Genomic DNA, 21,631 nt, shown 5'->3' with positions numbered 1-21,631 from the left:
GGACTGACTATAACCGAAACAGGCCCGGACTGGGGGGGGGGGGGTCGGGGGCCCCCGTGTCAGGTGTCGGCCCCGACATGCGGTGTACATGCCTATTTAAAAGGGCCCCAATGCGCTGCATGCGCAGGCCTTTAAGAGCTAGCTGTACATAATTGTGTGTGGTGCTGGCCTGGAAATGTCAAAACGAAGGTTACTGACCTTGAAATGAGATAGAAAATAATGTATAATCAGTTATGAGGTTAGTTAGCTACACAATACCGAAAATTCGGTTCGATTCCGACAACTTTGAAAATTTCACCTTTGTGACCTTCAAAGGTCAAAGGTCGAAGATTCTGAAATTTGTTGGAAAACTTGTATTTCATGATGTATGTGATAATATAAGATCATGTACGACATTTCACCCTATCAGGAAGCGAACAATGTAATAAAACCAACATAAATAGACTTTTCTAAATTTCGTGACCTTGTGACCTTGACCTTGGGGCGAAAATGAAAAATCAAGCTCCGTGGGGCTAGACGCATGACATTGGCCTAACCAAATACCGAAACCCTTGTCAGATTCCACCAACTCCCTTGGAGAAGATGTAGCTTGAACTTGATTACCCCCTAAAAAGACATCTTTTTCGGGCGTGGCTCCGCCCACAATGGGCGCAATACGCCCACTCTAAGCAGGACACAACGAGATCATGATATCAACCTCCCACCCAAGTTTCATCAAGATCGGATGATATCATCGGGTGGTTATGCTGCGGACAGACAGACACACACACACGCCCATGATGAATATAGTGGTCACTCTGTTTGATAACTCATGAACCAATTGATAAACTGTTAAATTACTTTTCAAGATCCTCCTTGGCACGAAGACAGTTGTCATTTGTCACAGCCACAAATTCAAGTAGCATATGTATTGGTAATTTTTTTTTTTTTTTTGCATTGTAGGCCTGTGGCACTTCCGTGCAGGTGAACAGCACAAACATACCATACGCTCCCATGTCAGCATAAGGTGCAGTTACTTGAACACATTTCATCTGGCGATCCTTGGCCTGTTCCTTTCTGCATGAAAAAGGTAAGGAAGTCAAGGAAGAAAATCGGATAAATTCTGTAAACCAAGTAAAGGAAGAAAATCTGAGAAATACAGGAAATAAAAAGAAAGAAAGGAAGAAAGAAAAAGACCCAAACCACATCAAAACATGCTGGACATACCCTTTTGCAGAATCTTTGTCACAGTCTTTTGGTAGCAAAGTCTGATTGTTCTTAAGCAGAGAATGATTATTTGATGCTTCTCTTGAGGTTGCTGCATCGTGTTTTGTGAAAGTAGATGGTTCAATAGCCAAAATCGGTGATGACTGTTCCATTAAAAAAAAAAGGAGAAGAAAAAAAAAAAGAGAATAAAACTGACTTGTAACTTGCACAATGGAGATTGTAGCAAAATCGTAGAATACAGTGGGTACAACTTCCTTTCTCATTGCCAAATTTTATCAAACTTGATGGAATGAATATATATATGTATATATATGTATGTATGTATATATATATATATATATATATATATATGTATGTATGTGTATATATATATATATATATATATATATATATATATATATATATATATATATAGATATATATATATATATATATATATATATATACATATATATATATATATATATATATATACATATCTATATATATATATATATATATATATATATATATATATATATATATATATATGATATATGATATATATATAATATATATGATATATATATAATATATATAAATAATATTGTGTATATATATATATATATAAATAATATTGTGTATATATATATATATATAAATAATATTGTGTATATATATTCATATATATATATATATATATATATTCATATATATATATATATATATATATATTCATATATATATATATATATATATATATTCATATATATATATATATATATATATATATATATATATATATATATATATATCAGTCACTATGCGACCTTCATATCATCAGTGGAGAACCGCCAGCAAGGTGTCCCATACAGCTGCTGCTGCACCTTGCTGGGAGCGATACGCACCGCCTGCCACGCGGTGACGTTATCTCTGGTATCCACTCATCATATGGAGTCGACCTATGGAGTCGACCTATATATATATATAAATAATATAATACAGTATATCTATCTATAATTCCACTAATCTCTGTGTGTATGTTTGTTTGTACGTTTGTTTGTTTGTTTGTATGTCTGTGACCGCTGTTTCTCGACAACTACCGGTCCGATATACTTGAAACTTGCCAGGTATATTGCTGGGGACCCGAGGATGTGCCTTTTCAAGGTTTTAAATTAATCGCAGAAGTAGTTACCGAGCTATGTCCAAAAAACGATTCAACCAATCAGAGAGCAGCGAGCTATCACGTGTGCCGAACGTGGCGAACACACTCTGCCTCGGATGGCACATTTGAGAGCGTATTCATTTATTTCCCGTCGGCAAACTATGTTGCCGTTAAACTATGTTTTAAAACTAATTATAAAACTAATTAAAACTAATTTGCGATTCATCGTAACTGCGATTTGCGAACTTCCGGACAGTGAGGACTGCACTTCCGGCATCCAATCACAGAACGCGTTGTTGCGTTGTTGTTGCGTGTTTTTCCTTTTCATTTTTTTCATTGAATTGATTGATTCCTTGCGCTTAAATTGCAAACAGCCAAAATACGTTGGCGCTAATTGAATAATTGGGCATTAACCCTAAATGGCGAATAATCGTAACTGCGACATGCGAACTTCCGGACAGTGAGGACTTCACTTCCGGCCTTACGAAAGTGCCGACTTACTGTCTCGATTGTATCTTCCCACTGTCTTATTGTTATATCTATCTATTCTATCTATCTATTCTATTCTAGGACAATTCTTATTCGTGCACAATTCTTATTATTTATTTATTGATTGAAGAAAAATTGTTACGAAAAGATTTCATCAAAATAAGTGCACAACTTCTTTTGGCAGTCGCTACACCATGTTGGGATCTTCTGCCCAAGAGACTTCTTCAGCCATTGCCAGTTCTACGTGGCGACCTGTAGGGTTGGCAGATCCAGCAGCCTCCGCATTCTTGCCCAGGACGAGGAAACAAAGAAGAAGCGCCGTTTCCTCTGCAATGTTGTTTATGAAGTGGTGCTAACGACATAAAGGTGTGTACAATGTACATGTAGACAATTTTTATTATTCTTTGTTTGGGAGGGAGATGGGAGGGTGATGGGGCAAGGTGATGGGGCAGGGTGATGGGAGGGTGATGGCAGGGTGATGGGGGGGTGATGGCAGGGTGATGGGAGGGTGATGGCAGAGGGTGATGGCAGAGGGTGATTGCAGAGGGTGATGGCAGAGGGTGATGGCAGAGGGTGATGGCAGAGGGTGGTGGGAGGGAGATGGCAGGGTGATGGGAGGGTGATGGGAGGGTGATGGGGGGGAGATGGGAGGGTGATGGGGCAGGGTGATGGGGCAGGGTGATGGCAGGGTGATGGCAGGGTGATGGGAGGGTGATGGCAGGGTGATGGAAGGGTGATGGCAGAGGGTGATGGCAGAGGGTGATGGCAGAGGGTGATGGCAGAGGGTGATGGCAGAGGGTGATGGCAGAGGGTGATGGCAGAGGGTGATGGCAGGGTGATGGGAGGGTTATGGCAGAGGGTGATGGCAGAGGGTGGTGGGAGGGAGATGGCAGGGTGATGGGAGGGTGATGTGAGGGTGATGGGGGGGAGATGGGAGGGTGATGGGGCAGGGTGATGGGGCAGGGTGATGGGGCAGGGTGATGGCAGGGTGATGGGAGGGTGATGGGAGGGTGATGGGAGGGTGATGGGAGGGTGATGGCAGTGGGTGATGGCAGGGAATTAACATTAACGAATAAAATTTGTAATGTAATAATTTGTAATAATTTGTAGTAATATAATAATAATAACGAATTCTGCTCTGTTTCAATTCTGTTTCAATTTGCTGATATGCTTTGCAAACCTTTTTTTTTTAAACTATTTTAAAACTAAAACAATTCGAACATGGAATACATACTGACACTGCACTTTCAGGTCTCCTACAAATCCTACCCTGTCGCCTCACCGTGGCGTAGGAGTGGCAATGGTCAATGGCATCGAATGTCATGGCTAGCAAAGACAGGGAGGTACACTTGATTTAAATTTGGAAATTTTTTTTTTTTTTTTTTTTGGCCCCGGAACGGGCACGTCCTAGTATATATAAATAATATAAAAATAATATAAATAATATTATATACGTATATATATAAATAATATAAAAATAATATTATATATATAAATATATATAAATAATATAAATAATATAAATAATATTTTATATATATATATATATATATATATATATATATATATATATATATATATATATATATATATATATATATATATATATATATATATATATATATACATATATATATATATATATATATATATATATATATATATATATATATTGTTGCGGATTTGAGAATCCTGTGTTTTTTTTTTATTGTTGTAAGTGTAATGAATCTTGTTGTAAATATCACCCTCTGTAGTGTAAAGGTCAAAAGTCGTCCTCCTAGTTAATCCATACACATGCACGTAGCAAATCATATACCTTTCAATAGTTATTTCTTATTCTATGTAGTTTAAGGCTCTGTCTCCCATTAGTTGACTCTGCATTGCATCGCATGAAATAAGATAGTTCCCCTTTCAATTGCAAAGCCTCCATTTCCAACTGAATAGCCTTCATTTCCAACTGCATAATTGCCAGCCTTCCTTTCCAACTGCATTATTGCCAGCCTTCCTTTCCAACTGCATCTGCCGCCATTACGGCGTGGTCAGCTCGGGGAAGAAGGGCGTTGCCCGCCCCTCGTCATGAGAAGGTGGAGCCAGCGAGCCCCCACCAGCCAATCAGGGCTGGTGAGATACGATCCCGGGCGTGGCGCGGCTTGATCGCGACACGCCTTATAAAAGGGGGTGGGGAAGGATTGCGAAAAGAGATGCGTCAGATGCGGCAGATTAACTTTGAACCACCGCAGCTTGAACCACCGCAGCTTGAACCACCGCAGCTTGAACCACCGCAGCTTTGAGCTTTAACGGCGGTTCGACCCGTGGCCGCGAAGCAACGCCGCCGTGCGAAGCCGCTGGAGGAGGGTCGGCGGCTGCTCACCTCAAGCACACACCAACCGGACCCGCATCCTTCCCGCCTTGTGATAACACCTCCTCGTCAGTCCAGCCATCCACCTCCACCTAAGCCTTCCTCTCCTTACCGCCATTCGTTCCTGCCTTCATCCCCCCGTGTAAGTCTGATTGTCGTCCGTCTTTTATGTTGTCCTGGGGTTAAGTAAGACTGTTTAGTATAAGCTAGAAATTGCTCTGTGTCCTTCTGGTCCTTCCTTCCTTCTGTAAATTATTTTCTTATCCTTCCTTCTCCTTGGTTCTTTTGATTGTGTAAATAATAGTTAGTAATAAATCCTATTTGTATTTCCTACCTTCGTTCTTCTTCTTCATGCTCGTCCGGTCGTCTTTGTGATTTCTCCATTGGACACCGGTGGCGCGATTTTGGCCAATGTTTCAGGATCGGGTTTAGTCTCTGCTAATGGTTCGTGCCGCGGTTGCTAAACCGCTCAGCAATTAACATCTGTCCGCGGTCGCGAACGAGGTTGCGCACCTGCCTCTCCGGAGGGAGCTTGTGCAACTTCAGGACTCACGTCGGTCAGTCAAAAACAAGGGGAAAAAGGCCGACGTAGAGGTCCGCAACAAATTGGTGTCAGGAGCGAGATTCGGACCTGAAGTGCGTTTAACGCACTCAAATTACGAGTGGCCCAAAATTTAATTTTATTTAACATCCTAAATTTAAAATCGTGCCATGGATGGTCAAGGCGACCGGATGCCGGTGGGGGAAATAGAAGAGGGGTTAGGGGTAACCCAGGACCACAGGGGGGAAAGGGAGGAGGAGATAAATGAGGATGTGGTTGAGGGGGTATCAGGTGCACAGGTTGGCGCCCTCGCGCACGTGGTTGCAGCGGCACCAAATGTCGCCGTGCCCGTGACCGTAGCAGCGCCGCCAATGGACTGGGGCCTATTAATGCTGCAAATGCAGGCCTTCATGGCCAAGGCGGATGAGAGGATGGAAGAGAACAGGGGGTTGGGAAACCAAATCGAAGGGATGGAAAGCAGAATGAGGGACGAAGCAAGGGGTACCAGAAAGCAAATTAAAGAAATAACTGAGGGACTGGCGAGGGACAGAGTTGCATATGAAATAAGGGAAGCGGAGAGGGACAGAGACCGCAGGTTGGGCGAGCAGGTCCCACGGGTGCACGAGGAGGTAACGCGACTCGAGAAGCGTTGGTTGAGCGAAGCGGAGAAAAGCGCGAGTAAAATGATGGGTATAGAGATCGCAACCCGGGGTTTGGGGCAGCCGGTGACCGCTGAGGGAGAGGGATTTTATTAAAGCCAACGGTCGTCGAGGTGGATAAAGAAAAAGCAAAAGTTGAAATTGAAATTGGAGAGACCGGGGGCTTAGAAAAGCACTCGCGGCAGGGAGGAATGGATAATGTACAAAGTCTGAATTCACATCCTGATGCCGTACTTGCTAATCCTTATGAAGATTTGCAGGTGCGCGTGGAGAAGAGGATCCCCCAGGTGAGTCGTGCTGTATATTGTGTGGGGAGATTTTGCAGGAGGATGTTTGGAGACAAAATAATTTTCGCGCGCTTGGGATCGAGAAAGCATCCGGGCGTTGGTGAAGGGTCCCCGTTGAGTGGTGTGAGTGGAAATGGCGCGCTTGTGGAAAAAAAGTGTGCATCGGGGAATGAGCGTGTTACGAAGCGCGAGTGTGAAACCGAGTGCGAGCGAGAATGCACGTCAGGGTGTACGGAATGTGTCACAGAGAGTGAGAGCGATACGGAGTGTACGTGCGAGGGTGAGAGTGACCCGGAGAGTGAGTTGGTGGTGGAGCGGGTGCGAGGAAGCACGTTTGGGATGAACGGCGAGTGTGCGAGAAAGCACACCTGAGTTGGTTGTGGCGCGGGTGTGGGAGAGCCCATGGAAGCGCGTGAGTGGGTGGATGCGAGAGTGCACGCCCATGGTGAGTGGTACGGAGTACGTACCGAGGGAGAGTGCGCAAGACAGTGCGCGAGGTGTGTTAAGGAAGTGTGCGAACGGCGAGTGTGCGCGAGAGGTGTGGTGTGTAACAGGGAGTGCGGTGGTGAAATGGACGGAGTGTGTGGAATGTACGGGCGGCGTTGGAACGCCGGGCTTGGTGAGTGTAAAACAGGTCGCGTGTGCGTGTGAGCATGCGAGTAAAGCATCGACGTTAACCGGGTTAGCAGTTAGGGCGACGGATAGCCGAGGCGAGCACTCGGTGCGCGGTGCGCTTTGCTGGATGCGAGGCCCGGCGCAGGTCGGTGTTGCGTCGCTTCTCTTCGAAGCGTCGTGGCCGATTCGGGCCGGGCTCCGCCCCGCATGGTCGAGTCCGGGCCTTGTCGGGCAAGGCGACCAGTCCGGTTCAAGGGCGAGTGGGAGGAAGCGGAACGGTGCCCCCTGGTGGCGGGGGCGGGGTTCCGACCGGGCGAGATTGAGCCATCGGGCCGGGGACCGGAAGGTGCCACGCCGAGATGGTGCGTGGAATCTCGGCCCGACCAAACCGCCCCCCTTGAGCCGAATGCCGGACGGATTCAACCTGCAGGCGACCAAACCACCCGAATTCATTGCTCGGCTTTGCGAAGCCGAGTTTTAATGATGTGACGACGCAAGGAGGCTCAGATATAGCGGACTGTGATGGTAATAGTGTTTTGGATCCGAAATTGAAAATAGTGAATGGGATTGGTAGAAGGATTGGCAAATGATTGGTAGTATGATTGGCTGTGACTGGCAAATTTTGATTTGCAGGAAATTGGATGGACCAAATTGATAATGATAGTAGAAGATGCCAGATGTGGTGGGATGGCAACTCTGCCATCCCTCACAACAGGGCACATGAGCAATAGTTTTATGGGGTTTGGCAGTGAAAACTAGCCCGGGAGGGTTAGGATAAAATGATAGGGATCTAGAGAAGATGACCATAGGTAACTGTAGATTTAAGTAGCAACATTGGACAGGTAGTCGGGGACATAGAGAGGTTAGAATGGTTGTTAATGACGTGGGATGTGCTTAGTTTAAAGGGAAGATGGGGAGCACCAAGTTAGAGGGAAACCAGGTAGATCAGATGATGCCGTGTGTTTGAGAATTGGAAGTGTATTGTGAAAAGTGTGAGGTGATTGTGGATTGTATTGAGCGTGGAGGTGCCTGGGGCAATGGTTTGGAGATTCAGAAGTGTATTGTGGAAAGTGTGAGGTGATTGTGAGTTGTATTGAGCGTGGAGGTGTATGGAGCAGTGTATGAGTGAGTAATGGTGCTTGTGTGTTGTGTTGACCGAATGGTCCTGGAGGAAGGAGGGTGCAGGAAGCACCAGGTGTAGGAGTGATGGCACAGGTGTGCAAATACAGGTGTATGGAGAATGGTTGTGTGGAATATATGGAGTATGGAATGGATGGTGTGGAGTGAGTATGGTGGAAACTGTGGAGTGGAGTGGATGGTGCGAAGGTGTGTATGGGGAGGATGGACCCCATCACGAATACCCGGGGAGGGTAGTTTAAGAGTTAGGTAGAGGGAGTAGGTAAATTGTGGTTGGATATTGGCATCTGTGGTGCGTGTGGAAGAATGGTGTTTGGATGGGTGCATTAGTGACGTGGAAATGGCTGGGCGTGTGGCCTGTTAGTGTGTGTCGTTGGTTGCACTCCGCCACTGTGAGGACGTCGGCCAGGTGAGGCCGCAGGTGGGCTCTGGGAGCCGTTAGAGTTGTGGATGGGGCCCGAGGATCCAGAGGACGAACCTGGGTAGCCCAGTGCCAGAGAGGGCACCGAGTGGGGAGAGCGCCAGAGGGCCTTCCCCAGTTAGATAGGTTAGGTAAGGAGCAGGTAAGCTCGGAGGCAACTGCAGTGGTGGAGGTGTGCAGGTGGGTAGACCTGCTGGGAGAGCCACACGACCCAGTCCTGAAATTGTGCAAAGGCACAGGGAGTTGAATCGGGGGAGTGAGACCCCAAATTGATGAAGCACCACAGTTTGGGCAATGGGAATTGGTTCTTAAAACCGCATAGAGTAAGTTGGCCAATGGATTGGCAGGGAAAGACCCGGTAGTGTAAAGTGTGTTAATGTCATTTAGAAGGTAGATAGGATGGAAATCTCCTTGCACCATCTACATCCACTCACCTGAGGTAACGACGTACCTCCACACCATGCCATGTTTTTTTTGTTTTTTTTGTGCAAATGTTTTGGAATGTGAGACGCATCATGACGTGGGTGTGACATTGTGTTGATGTTCCATCTCTCCTCCTATGAGGATTGATGATGAATTGGTGATGGCAAATTTTGGATTAGAGGGATTGTGGTGACGAATTTGGTATAGGGAAAATATGGTGAAGACGAGACATTAGTGACGAATTTGTAAGGTGTAAATTGTTGTAAATATGGGGTAAGGGCAAGGGTAGGGTAGGTAACAGGGGGGGTGACGTACGGTAGGGACGAGCTTTTCTCCGCTCGGTCTCCAGGCGCACCTCACCTTGCATTGCCTTTATTGATGTGTACCCTTGTGACCTTACCCCTCGCTAATCTGCCCTCTCTGTCTTCCTTCCCCGACCCATGGATCGTGCTCTCTGGGCACCGAGGGGAGCGTGCGGATTCCGCCATTGTGTGCCCGAACTCTCGCAACCACAGCTGCCTGCATCGATGCACCACTTATGGACCACATGTCTGTGGCTGAGCACCACTTATGGACCCCACGGGTTGGGGCATGGCCCCTCTGCTGGAACCGGCCATGATGGCCCGGGATCTTGCTGGCGGACCTCGGTAATGTGGCACCTATGCCATACAGGTGAACCACCCCTAGTCGGCCCCTGTGGGCCATAAATAAAGATGGACACGTTTTGTGCATTCTTCATTTTATTATGTCCAAATAGGCCGCCAGCAAGAAGAACATGAAGAAAGACAACATCTGGAAGAACATTGGCCAGCAGAGGGAGCTGAAGAGCAAGAGCACCAGGGGTTTGTTTTCTTTATTATTAACTGTGGTGACTGTGCACTTCGGTGTGTTTTGGTGCATTATTGTGCATTGATGACGGTGCTGGTGCGTCGATGCAGCGCAGGCTGTCTCCCCCCCCCCCCCCCCCCCCCAAAAGAACAATCACAGGTCCTGGGTTAGTTTTGTAAATACCATTAGCGTCAATTGTAAATAATGCTCCCCACCGTTCATGTATAGTTTGAAGATAATTCCGCAATTCGGTTAGCTGTGGGCGTAAATCTGTTAGGCAGGGTGCAATGCAGCAGGGGGACATACTTAGTTGTGTTTTAAAACGGTCACACTCAGGGTCAGGTTAAATGTAGAGGGAACTACACCTACGTGCCACAATAAAGTTAAAGTTTAATAGGCCCGAGGTCGTACCTAGAGGATGAGGGTGCAGTGTTGCGGATTTGAGAATCCTGTGTTTTTTTTTTATTGTTGTAAGTGTAATGAATCTTGTTGTAAATATCACCCTCCGTAGTGTAAAGGTCAAAGGTCGTCCTCCTAGTTAATCCATATACATGCACGTAGCACATCATATACCTTTCAATAGTTATTTCTTATTCTATGTAGTTTAAGGCTCTGTCTCCCATTAGTTGACTCTGCATTGCATCGCATGAAATAAGATAGTTCCCCTTTCAATTGCAAAGCCTCCATTTCCAACTGAATAGCCTTCATTTCCAACTGCATTATTGCCAGCCTTCCTTTCCAACTGCATTATTGCCAGCCTTCCTTTCCAACTGCATTTGCCGCCATTACGGCATGGTCAGCTCGGGGAAGAAGGGCGTTGCCCGCCCCTTGTCATGAGGTGGAGCCAGCGAGCCCCCACCAGCAAATCAGGGCAGGTGAGATACGATCCCGGGCGTGGCGCAGCTTTATCGCGACGTGCCTTATAAAAGGGGGTGGGGAAGGATTGCGAAAAGCGATGCGTCAGATGCGGCAGATGAACTTTGAACCACCGCAGCTTGAACCACCGCAGCTTGAACCACCGCAGCTTGAACCACCGCAGCTTTGAGCTTTAACGGCAGTTCGACCCGCGGCCGCGAAGCAACGCCGCCGTGCGAAGCCGCTGGAGGGTCGGCGGCTGCTCACCTCGAGCACACACCAACCGGACCCGCAACCTTCCCGCCTTGTGATACCACCTCCTCATCAGTCGAGCCATCCACCTCCACCCGAACCTTCCTCTCCTTCCCGCCATTCGTTCCTGCCTTCATCCCCCCGTGTAAGTCTGATTGTCGTCCGTCTTTTATGTTGTCCTGGGGTTAAGTAAGACTGTTTAGTATGAGCTAGAAATTGCTCTGTGTCCTTCTGGTCCTTCCCTCCTTCTGTAAATTATTTTCTTATCCTTCCTTCTCCTTGGTTCTTTTGATTGTGTAAATAATAGTTAGTAATAAATCCTATTTGTATTTCCTACCTTCGTTCTTCTTCTTCATGCTCGTCCGGTCGTCTTTGTGATTTCTCCATTGGACACCGGTGGCGCGATTTTGGCCAACGTTTCAGGATCGGGTTTAGTCTCTGCTAATGGTTCGTGCCGCGGTTGCTAAACCGCTCGGCAATTAACATCTGTCCGCGGTCGCGAACGAGGTTGCGCACCTGCCTCTCCGGAGGGAGCTTGTGCAACTTCAGGACTCACATCGGTCAGTCAAAAACAAGGGATTAATCCCCCCTTCTTAAGGGGAAAAAGGCCAACGTAGAGGTCCGCAACAATATTATATATATATATATATATATATATATATATATATATATATATATATATATATATATATATATATATATATATATATATATATATATATATATATGTATATATATATATATATATATATGTATATATATATATATATATATATATATATATATATATATATATATATATATATATATATATAAATATATGTATGTATGTATGTATGTATATATATATATATATATATATATATATAGATATATATATATATATATATATATATATATATATATATATCGATATATAGATATATATATATATATCTTCAGTTCTCCAGCTTTCAATGAGCGCACGTAATGACGTCACTGCCATGTACATACGCTCTGCCTGTCAAGCTCTCAAGAGAACCCTCCGACAGAGCAGAATTTGATCTTAGTTCAGATACTGTCATAAGTGTATGTAAAACACACAGTTACCGACCTGGTTTCGCCCTTTTGGGGCTCATCAGGGCAACGCAGTGAGTCCTGCATACACTTATGACTCTGAAAACCTTTCGGTTATATACCAGTTACTAGGCGATTTCATACCATCAGTGGTATGTGGTATGATTTCATACCATGTGGCAGATGGTACTTATCGCTCCCATTAAGGTACAGCATAGCTGGATGGGATACCTTAATGGCGGTTCACCACTGATGGTATGAAATCGCATAGTAACTGGAAGATAACCAAAAGGTTTTCAGAGTCATAAGTGTATGCCGGACTCACTGCGTTGCCCTGATGAGCCCCAAAAGGGCGAAACCAGGTCGGTAACTGTGAGTTTTACATACACTTATGACAGTATCTGAATTAAGATCAAAATTCTGCTCTGTCGAGGGTTCTCTTGAGAGCTTGAGAGAGCTCTTGAGAACTCTCTCATGCGAGCATGAGAGAGTCCATGGTACACAGAATCTTGTGGTGAGGCTGTTGCCCAGAAACAACTTGCCTTCGTCTCCTGGAAAGCAAATCCAACGGAAGGAAATCTCATTTCCTTTCACAAGCCCGAAACAAGTGTGTGTCCACCCTCAGGAGAACCAGGAAACAATATCTCTCCGTTCTCAAGACCGAACTCTCTTATCTGTCTCCCTCTTCCAAATCCTGGTGGCGTCTGGTCAAATCTGTTTCTGGTGTTTGTTCCCCCTCCATCCCCTCCCTTACCTCAAACGGCTACACAGCTGACTCCGCACGTGAAAAAGCTGAATGCCTCAACTCTGTGTTTGCCTCTAAATATTGTGTCCCAAACCCATCCCTCTCTGTACCCACCATACCCAGTCGTACCCAGCTGCTCCTGGACTCCGTGTCCTTTCCTCCTGACAAGGTGGAAAAGTTTCTGTCAACCCTCGACTCTGATTCTGCAAATGGACCTGACGGCATCAGCCCACGGGTCCTAAAATCCTGTTCTTCCGCTCTTTCACTCCCTCTCTCTGTTCTCTTCACCCTCTCTTTTGCTCAAGGTCAACTGCCATCTGCTTGGAAATCAGCCAACATCACCGCTTTGCACAAAAAGGTGCAAAAACAGATCCTACCAATCAGCCTTCTCCAATTATCAGCAAAGTCATGGAATCCATCATTGCTTCGGATATGAAATCTTTCCTCTTCTCCAATGGCTTGATCTCTGATCACCAATTTGGTTTCAGACCAGGTCACTCTACTCTGGACATGCTGCTTCTGCTGTCTCAACAATGGATCGAGGTCCTCAATGCCAAACAGGAAATTAGAGCTGTCTCCCTCGACATATCACGTGCCTTCGATACGGTCTGGCACCCTGCTCTGCTCACCAAACTCTCCTCCTTTGGTATCCATGGAAATCTCCACGCATGGCTGGTGGACGTCCTCTCTAGTCATAGTCAACGTGTGGCCCTGAATGGGTTTCTCTCATCTCCTCTTCCTGTTCAGGCTGGAGTTCCCCAAGGCAGTGTTCTGGGCGCTGTGCTTTTTCTGGTCTTCATCAATGATCTCTCTGACTCTCTTGAAAATCCTCTCTATCTCTTTGCTGATGACTCCACTCTCTGCCGCTCCATGCCTCATCCCTCAGATCGGCAGTCTGCAGCCTCCTCACTCTCTGTAGACCTGGACAAAATCACAGACTGGGCAAACAAGTGGAACATGTCTTTCAATCCTGACAAATCTCACACTCTTACGATGTCTCTCCGAAAAGACCGACTGAACAACCCTCCCATCTACTTTCTGAATAATCCTCTCCAAGAAGTTCTGTCACTCAAGCTTTTGGGTCTCACTATCTGCCATGATCTTTCCTGGGAAAACCACATTTCCAAGCTGGCCTCCAAAGCCAGTCGCCGACAGGGCATCCTCCGTCGTGCGAAGTCCTTCCTTGGCACACCTGAGCTCCTCACCACATACAAGGCTTTCATCCGCAGCTCAATGGAGTACTGCTCTCCCCTCTGGGCTGGTGCTCCTGCCTCACACCTAGCTCGTCTTCACGCTGTTGAAACCAAAGCGTTCAGAATCATTGGAATCTCCCGCGATGATGCTATCTCCGAGGGCCTTTCACTTAATCACCGCAGGCAGGTTGGTGGTCTTTCCGTCTTCTACCGACTCCTCTCCGGCCTTGCTCCCCCAGCTCTCTCTGGGCTCTGTCCCCCAAATATTCCTGCAGGTCGCACAAGCTCTGCCTGCAACCCTCTTATGGTTAAACTGCCAAAATCAAGACTCTCTGCTCACCTTCACTCCTTCATTCCTCTTTTCTCCCACCTCTGTAACAAACTCCCTCACTCTCTTCAATCCCACTCCTCCCTCCAGGTCTTTAAAACGGCTGTTCACCACCATCTCTTATCTTCCCCAATCCAAAACCTTGATCTTTTCTACCCCCACTAATTTCACCCCAAATCCACTTTTTTGTGGTGACTTTTGACTTCTTTCCTGGAAGTCCTTGGTGTCCTTGCGTTTTATACCTATCCTGCCTCCCACCAGGCCCTCTCGCTCCAAAAACATCTCCCGATGTCCCTGCTCTCAAATGTTGTGTTTGTGTGCTTCCTCCCCTTCTTGTCGACCGCTCCCCTTTTTATATACTTTGTTTGCTTGTTTGTTTGATTTGTTTGTTTGATAAATGTTAGCTCTTTCACGAGCCTCGACTCTGTATACAAAAAAAAAGAAAGAAAAAAAAAAAGAAAAAAAAAAGCTTGACAGGCAGAGCGCATGTACATGGCAGTGACGTCATTACGTGCACTCATTGAAAGCTGGAGAACTGAAGATATATTTGGATTGGTTGCTCCCGGCTGCATCCAGGCGATTCCATATAATGATTTGATACCAGAGATAATGTGCCATGTGGCAGATGGTACTTATCGCTCCCATTAAGGTACAGCATAGCTGGATGGGATACCTTAATGGCGGTTCGCCACTGATGGTATGAAATCGCATAGTAACTGATATATATATATATATATAAATATATATATATATATATATACGCATGTCGTGGCAATGATTGGGGGCACCCAAATATCCCTACCAAGTACATTAGAATACTGAGTATTGCCCCCCCCCCCCCCCCCCCGTTATACCCTCCCAAACCTCTTTAGGGCAGTCTAAGACCATACATGACAATTCCACTTCCCGCCAGCCGACCTCCCCGAGAGGTCTATCGCTGCCAAGGTCGGTACATTGGTCGGAACAGGGTAGACCATGGTGAGAACTATGTATATGACCAGCTTGGCGGGTGGAACTCTAAGATTGTCGGTGGATGGCCTCGAGGCGCTTCCTTGTGCATTGTGCGCATCACGACTTGCTTCTTGCTGTGGGTCGTGCTGCCGTGCGCCGGGAGCTGCTGTCTTGGCGCATGGAATGAGAATATTCTGTGCACGTTAGTTAATAATTTCTATAATAAAGCTCATGTACCGCAGTTCCAATGCCTCCTGGGGTTCTTCCTGGGGTTAAGGGGGAACGGGGGGCTGACTGCTGCCCCCACACACACATACATACATACATAGTACATACACAAAATATGTAAAAGCATTACATTTGGCATTGCAAACGTTATATTAACAAACAATGTGCAACATTTTTTGAAAGATTCATAAGCAAATGCTGGCAGTGACACACAGCTTAATGTCCTTCTAAAGGATGGCACATACATTGTTGAAATGTTCTGCCTATGAAGCAACATGGTGACAGTTTACAGTTGGTTCAGGAATTAAAATTAAGCTTGAAGGTTCAAAGGTCAGTATGCCACCTCTAAGCGATTATCTCAAAACCTTCTCCATCATACAGGGTGGGCCACAAAATGGAAAAAAAAAAAAAAAAACATTAAAACTCAACACCAGTAACAAATATGCAAGGATTGTATGATGTGAAATATATTTATACAATCATCAAGTTTCAAAACCAAGTGCTCATATGACCTCCCCTTTGTTCTAAACATTTTCTTAAATGTAGCAACAGGTTATGCATCACGTTCTGAAGGGTGTTTTGCATAATTCCCAAGATATAATCTGAACAACTGCCACTTTCAAATCAGCAATTGTGGTGGGTTTCAACTGAAACGCTCTTCCTTTGACTAGTCCCCCAAAAAAACAATCCAGCAGCGACAAGTCAGGTGACCTGGAGGGCCACAGGAATTAGTTGTAATGGATAAGTGGATTAGGATTTTTTTTTTCCCCCCGAGCCAAGCAAGACATTCAATTAAGATGTGTGATGTGGCTCCATCTTGTTAAAACCACAGGTTTTCATTACTTCTCACCCTTTTCCATAGGGAAGTCTTTAGCATGTGAAGATAACGACAGTTCGGGTTTTCAAATCTCACAGTATTGCCGTTTCCATATTCGGGTTTTCAAAAAATAAAAAGGACCGTAGATGGTGATGAACTCGATCCACACCAGACGCTGATTTTCAGAGAGTGAAGTGAATGCTTCTTCAGGTTTTCGCTAGCACATGGAACACATCAGGATTTAACAGACCAAAACAGGATGCAAAGCATGCATGCATGGAAAAGGACTCTCCAAGGCGGAAAAACTGGAAAATTAAGAAGTTATTTGGGTGGGGTCAACAAGGATAGAAAAGATCATTGTTTTAGATTGGGGACAATCTGAGATGGCAGTGAACAGCTGTCTTGAAGACCTGGAGGGAAGAATAGGATGGAAGAGGAGGTGGAAGTTGATTCCAGACAGGAAAAAAGAGGAACAAATGAGTGTCGGTGAGCAGTGATTCTGGATTTGGGTAATTTCACTAGAAGTTTATGGTGGGCTGTGTGAGCCTTGTAGAAACCTGGGATGAGGAGGACCAAAGCACGGAACCAGCAGAGGGGGCAAGACCATAAAAAGGAGGCGGTAGAAGACAGCAACCACCGACCTGTCTGCGATGTGAAAGTGATAGGCCCATAGACTCAGATTCCAATAATCATGAAGGCCTTGGCTTTCACAGCATCAAGCTGAGCAATATGTGAGGTAGGGGAGCCAGCCCAGAGGGGAGAGTAGTACTGCATCAAGCTGTGGATGAAGGCCTTGTAGGTGGATAGGAGTTCAGGTGTGACAAGAAAGGACTTTGTATGATGGAGGATGCCTAATCGGCGACTGGCTTTGGAGGCCAACACTGAAATGTTTGATTGCCAAAGAAAGATTGCAGCTGATAAAAACAGGTTTTGCAAGCAGGTATATGAGATGCTGGAAATTTTAGCTGAAATGCTCTCTTTTCCCTCTCCATTAACATTGTTTCAATGAATGTGTCATAAATAAAGATGCGCTGCTTGATGTTATATTGCCCCGTTATTTTAATGTGTTAAAAAATTGTGTCACTTACAATCTAAGAAACTTTGAAATTCATTCACAACTGTATTACTAATGACATCTTGGCAGAATCAAATGTTGCTGTTTTCATGGTCCAACACGCATACAAAATTAAATTAAAACAAAACGTCAATCCCATAAGCGTATAGCTTGACAATAATATTTAAACTTTCCCAAACCTCAACACATTTTATTGAAACTAATTTGCTTCTTACTTTCCAAATGAATACTCCAGCAGTGGAATACAAAAAACAAATTGAGATTATAAAGCTTGTAAAAAAATTCATTATAGATATACCTGGTGTAGTCTATTGTTGTACGTGCCAGAATCTTTGTGAAAACGTCTCCCTCCTGCTGCCCAGGAAGTTTTCTATTTGATCACACCAAACAAACAAAATTAGCAAAATATATATTCTGAAGATACACGCAATTTTTTTTTCCCGTTAATTCGGTCTAAATCACATGGAGGAGCTAATATGCCTAATTACATGAAAGCAAGGATGTTTAGCAAACAACACACATACCCAAAAGAAGAGATTTGGCACTCAGGAGGAAACACTAAACAGGCAAACCTGAGTTCAAAAACAAAACGACAATGCTTAACGAATTATACATTTAGTTTAAAAAAAAAAAATTCAGGAAGGGTTGACCAAGTACAGTATTGCAAAACAATGATGAGGGAAACATCTTCTTCTTCTTTGCTACGTGTGTCCCATTAAATTTGAGGGTCATCGGCTCAGATTATGCATTGTTTGCCAAGTCTTTCGTAAATCATATGACCAAGCCCGACGTTTGACTGTAGGTGGTTAAGGTAGGATGTTGTAATTCGCCCAGGGTACAGTAATGGCATAACTGATCGACCTTTCAATAAAGACACCATCGGATCTTTCCTGTCCAACAATCAATGTAAGTAGATGGGTATCCACCTTAACATCCCATATGACAGAAAGCACAAAAATTGAAGCAGGTAACAGTGCACTGCAAAGCACCAATCAAACAGTTTGATAGTTTGAGAATCAATCCCAGACTCGACAGCTCAGAGGTGAGAGTGCAACACCTGTGGCCTACCTGTTAGATAATAATGAACATGGCCTCTCCTTTTGTATATTATGCAGCTTTGTATAAACAATGCTACTATCCTCTTTCAGATACGTGTGCAAAGAGGAAACAATTATGCTTTCTGTCAGTGGAAAATAAAGAAAAGCAAAAAGATACTCAGCCATTTACAAACAGCAGCAACTGTTAGGTCAATGCCTTCAAAACGACGTCGACAAAAGCTACACTTTACATAGAAGACCAAAAAAAAGAAAAAGGAGCAAGTATGAAGATGCCAGCTTTGGGCTGTAAGACTGACAGGGAAGTACAATCCTTCCAATACTTGAAATAATATTTGGTGTCCTCAGGCTGTGAGGTTTGGCCTCGTCATGAATTAAAACATTTTCTAGGTTTGCATTTGGACAGGCCTGCTTTCAAGTCATTTGGCATCTCAATAAAACTTTGAAATAAAGGTTATCCCTCTAGGCAGGAAGTTCACAAATATGACAAGTGTAATGTCCCATAACAGTCAGCATGACTTAGCCGGGTGAAAATTTCTCCGAAATATATTTGTGGTTGAGCTTTATGAAAAAAAGAGACTATTCCATTGAACATATTTTTAAAAAACATCTCATTTAGAGTCAGACACAAGAGATTGTTGCCTTTTTAAGTGTTCACTCACTGCTCTCATCTGTGACAACTTATGCCTGGATCCAAAGGAGATTCCAACTTCTGCTCTCTGCAAAATGAAGCAAGTCCTTTTACAATGACTCCACAATGTTTTTCTGTATCTAAGAACGATTTCAGAATATATTTTCTCCAGAAATAGCAATGCATTTCAAACTATAACAGCACTCTGTGGAGAGCATACCTACGCCAGGCTGAACAATTCACATTTTGTATCCCACCGATGGGCCGGATCTGGATTCGGACCTGTACCAAAATATAATAAACTTGTTCTTGTCACCTATCCAACTCATGCATCTAGTTTTGTTACCTGTCCACAACTTTTTGAAACATTGTGATATTTATCATTTTGGCTCTATATCTCTCACGGGTGAAGAATGACTTAAAAAAAAACTAGAACGGCACTCAGTAGAGAGCATACCTCCACCGAGAAATAGTGAAGAATCACTTTAAAAATTCTACTAACTGGATCCGGATCTTCACCAAAATTTAAACGATTCTTCCTTGTCACAAATCAAACCTATCGAACAAGTTTAGTCCAAATCCATCCATAACTTTTTGAAATATCCTGCTATATATCGTGTTTGGCCCTATCTACCAATGATGAAGAATCACTTGATAAACGAAATAATTCTCATATCCGAATCCATATTCAGATCTTCACCAAAATCTAATCGAATCGTCTTTGTCAGACACCCAACCGGTCCACCAAGTTTCGTCCAAATCCGTAAACAACTTTTTGAGATATCCTATTATGTTTAGTTTTGGGCCATATCTCCCAAAGGTGAAGAATCACTTTAAAAATTCTAGTAGCCAGATCAGAATCCAGATCTTCACCAAAATCTAATCATTTCGTCCTTGTCACACACGCTACATATTTGCCCAATTTCGGCCGAATCCGTCCACAACTTTCAGATATTTTGTTCACAAACGGACAGACAGACAGGGGTGAAAACATAACCTCCATCCAACTTTGGTGGTGGAGGTAACTAGAACAGCACTCGGTGGAGTGCATACCTCCGCCAGGCTGAACAGTTTCTTTTGTATCCCACTGATAGACCGGATCTGGATTCGGACCTGTACCAAAATCTAATCAACTTGTTCTTGTCACCGAACCAACTTATGCTTCTAGTTTTGTTACCAGTCCACAACTTTTTGAAACATTATATGTGTCATTTTGGCTCTATATCTCTCAATGGTGAAGAATGCTTTTAAAAACTAGAAGAGCACTCAGTGGAGAGCATACCTCCGCCTGCCAATTAATTACATGTTGAAGAATCACTTAAAAAATTATACTAACTGGATCCGGATCTGGATCTTCACCAACATTTAAACGATTCTTCCTTGTCACACACCCAACCTATCCAACAAGTTACGTCCAAATCCATTAATAACTTTTAGATATATCCTGCTATGTATCGTTTTTGGCACCATCTCCCAATGATGAAGAATCACTTAAAATTTTTTATAATTCCCATATCAGAATCCATATTCAGATCTTCACCAAAATCGAAGGGAATCGTCCTTGTCAGACATCCAACCGGTCCACCGAGTTTCGTCCAAATCTGTAAACAACTTTTTGAGATATCCTGTTATGTATCGTTTTTGGCCCTACTGCCAATGGTGAAGAATCACTTAAAAATTCTAGTAGCCAGATCCAATCCGGATTTCACCAAAATCTAATCATTTCGTCCTCGTCACATGTGTTACATCTCTGCCAAATTTCGTTTTTCAAATGTTAAATTTTGAGATATTTTGTTCACAAAATGACACATATAATGTTTCAAAAAGTTGTGGACAGGTAACAAAACTGGATGCATAAGTTGGTTAGGTGACAAGAACAAGTTGATTCGATTTTGGTACAGGTCCGAATCCAGATCCGGCCTATCAGTGGGATACAAAAGAAACTGTTCAGCCTGGCGGAGGTATGCACTCCACCGAGTGCTGTTCTAGTTACCTTCGCCACCAAAGATGGATGGAGGTTATGTTTTCACCTGTCTGTCTGTCTGTCTGTCTGTCTGTCCGTTTGTGAACAAAATATGTGAAAGTTGTGGACGGATTTGGACGAAATTAGGCAGATATGTAGCGTATGTGACAAGGACGAAATGATTAGATTTTGGTAAAGATCTGGATTCGGATCTGGCTACTACTTTTTTTTTAAAGTGATTCTTCACCATTGGGAGATAGGGCCAAAAACAAAACATAATAGGATATCTCAAAAAGTTGTTTACGGATTTGGACGAAACTTGGTGGACCAATTGCGTGTCTGACAAAGACGATTCGATTAGATTTTGGGGAAG

General features: G+C 44.1%; 1 protein-coding gene across 5 annotated transcripts in view; it reads right to left on the bottom strand.

The window, feature by feature from the left end:
- Positions 1-21,631, bottom strand: part of CSPP1 (centrosome and spindle pole associated protein 1) — a 136,190-nt gene that overhangs the window by 93,308 nt on the left and 21,251 nt on the right. For 3 of the 5 annotated variants that reach the window (XM_078783441.1, XM_078783443.1, XM_078783442.1), the window contains exons 5-8: positions 19,327-19,383; positions 17,908-17,979; positions 1,207-1,349; positions 983-1,056 (exon numbers count right to left, since the gene is read on the bottom strand). In XM_078783441.1, coding sequence (XP_078639567.1) covers positions 983-1,056; positions 1,207-1,349; positions 17,908-17,979; positions 19,327-19,383 — 346 coding nt within the window. The remainder of the gene's footprint in view (positions 1-982; positions 1,057-1,206; positions 1,350-17,907; positions 17,980-19,326; positions 19,384-21,631) is intronic. The other 2 variants (XM_078783444.1, XM_078783445.1) reach the window with 1 other exon arrangement.

Source organism: Myxine glutinosa, chromosome 8 (genome assembly GCF_964187855.1).
Source record: "Myxine glutinosa chromosome 8, kmMyxGlut1.1, whole genome shotgun sequence".
NCBI lineage: Eukaryota > Metazoa > Chordata > Myxini > Myxiniformes > Myxinidae > Myxine > Myxine glutinosa.
Note: the sequence above shows the minus strand (reverse complement) of the source record. Positions and strands in the feature narration are given on the sequence as shown.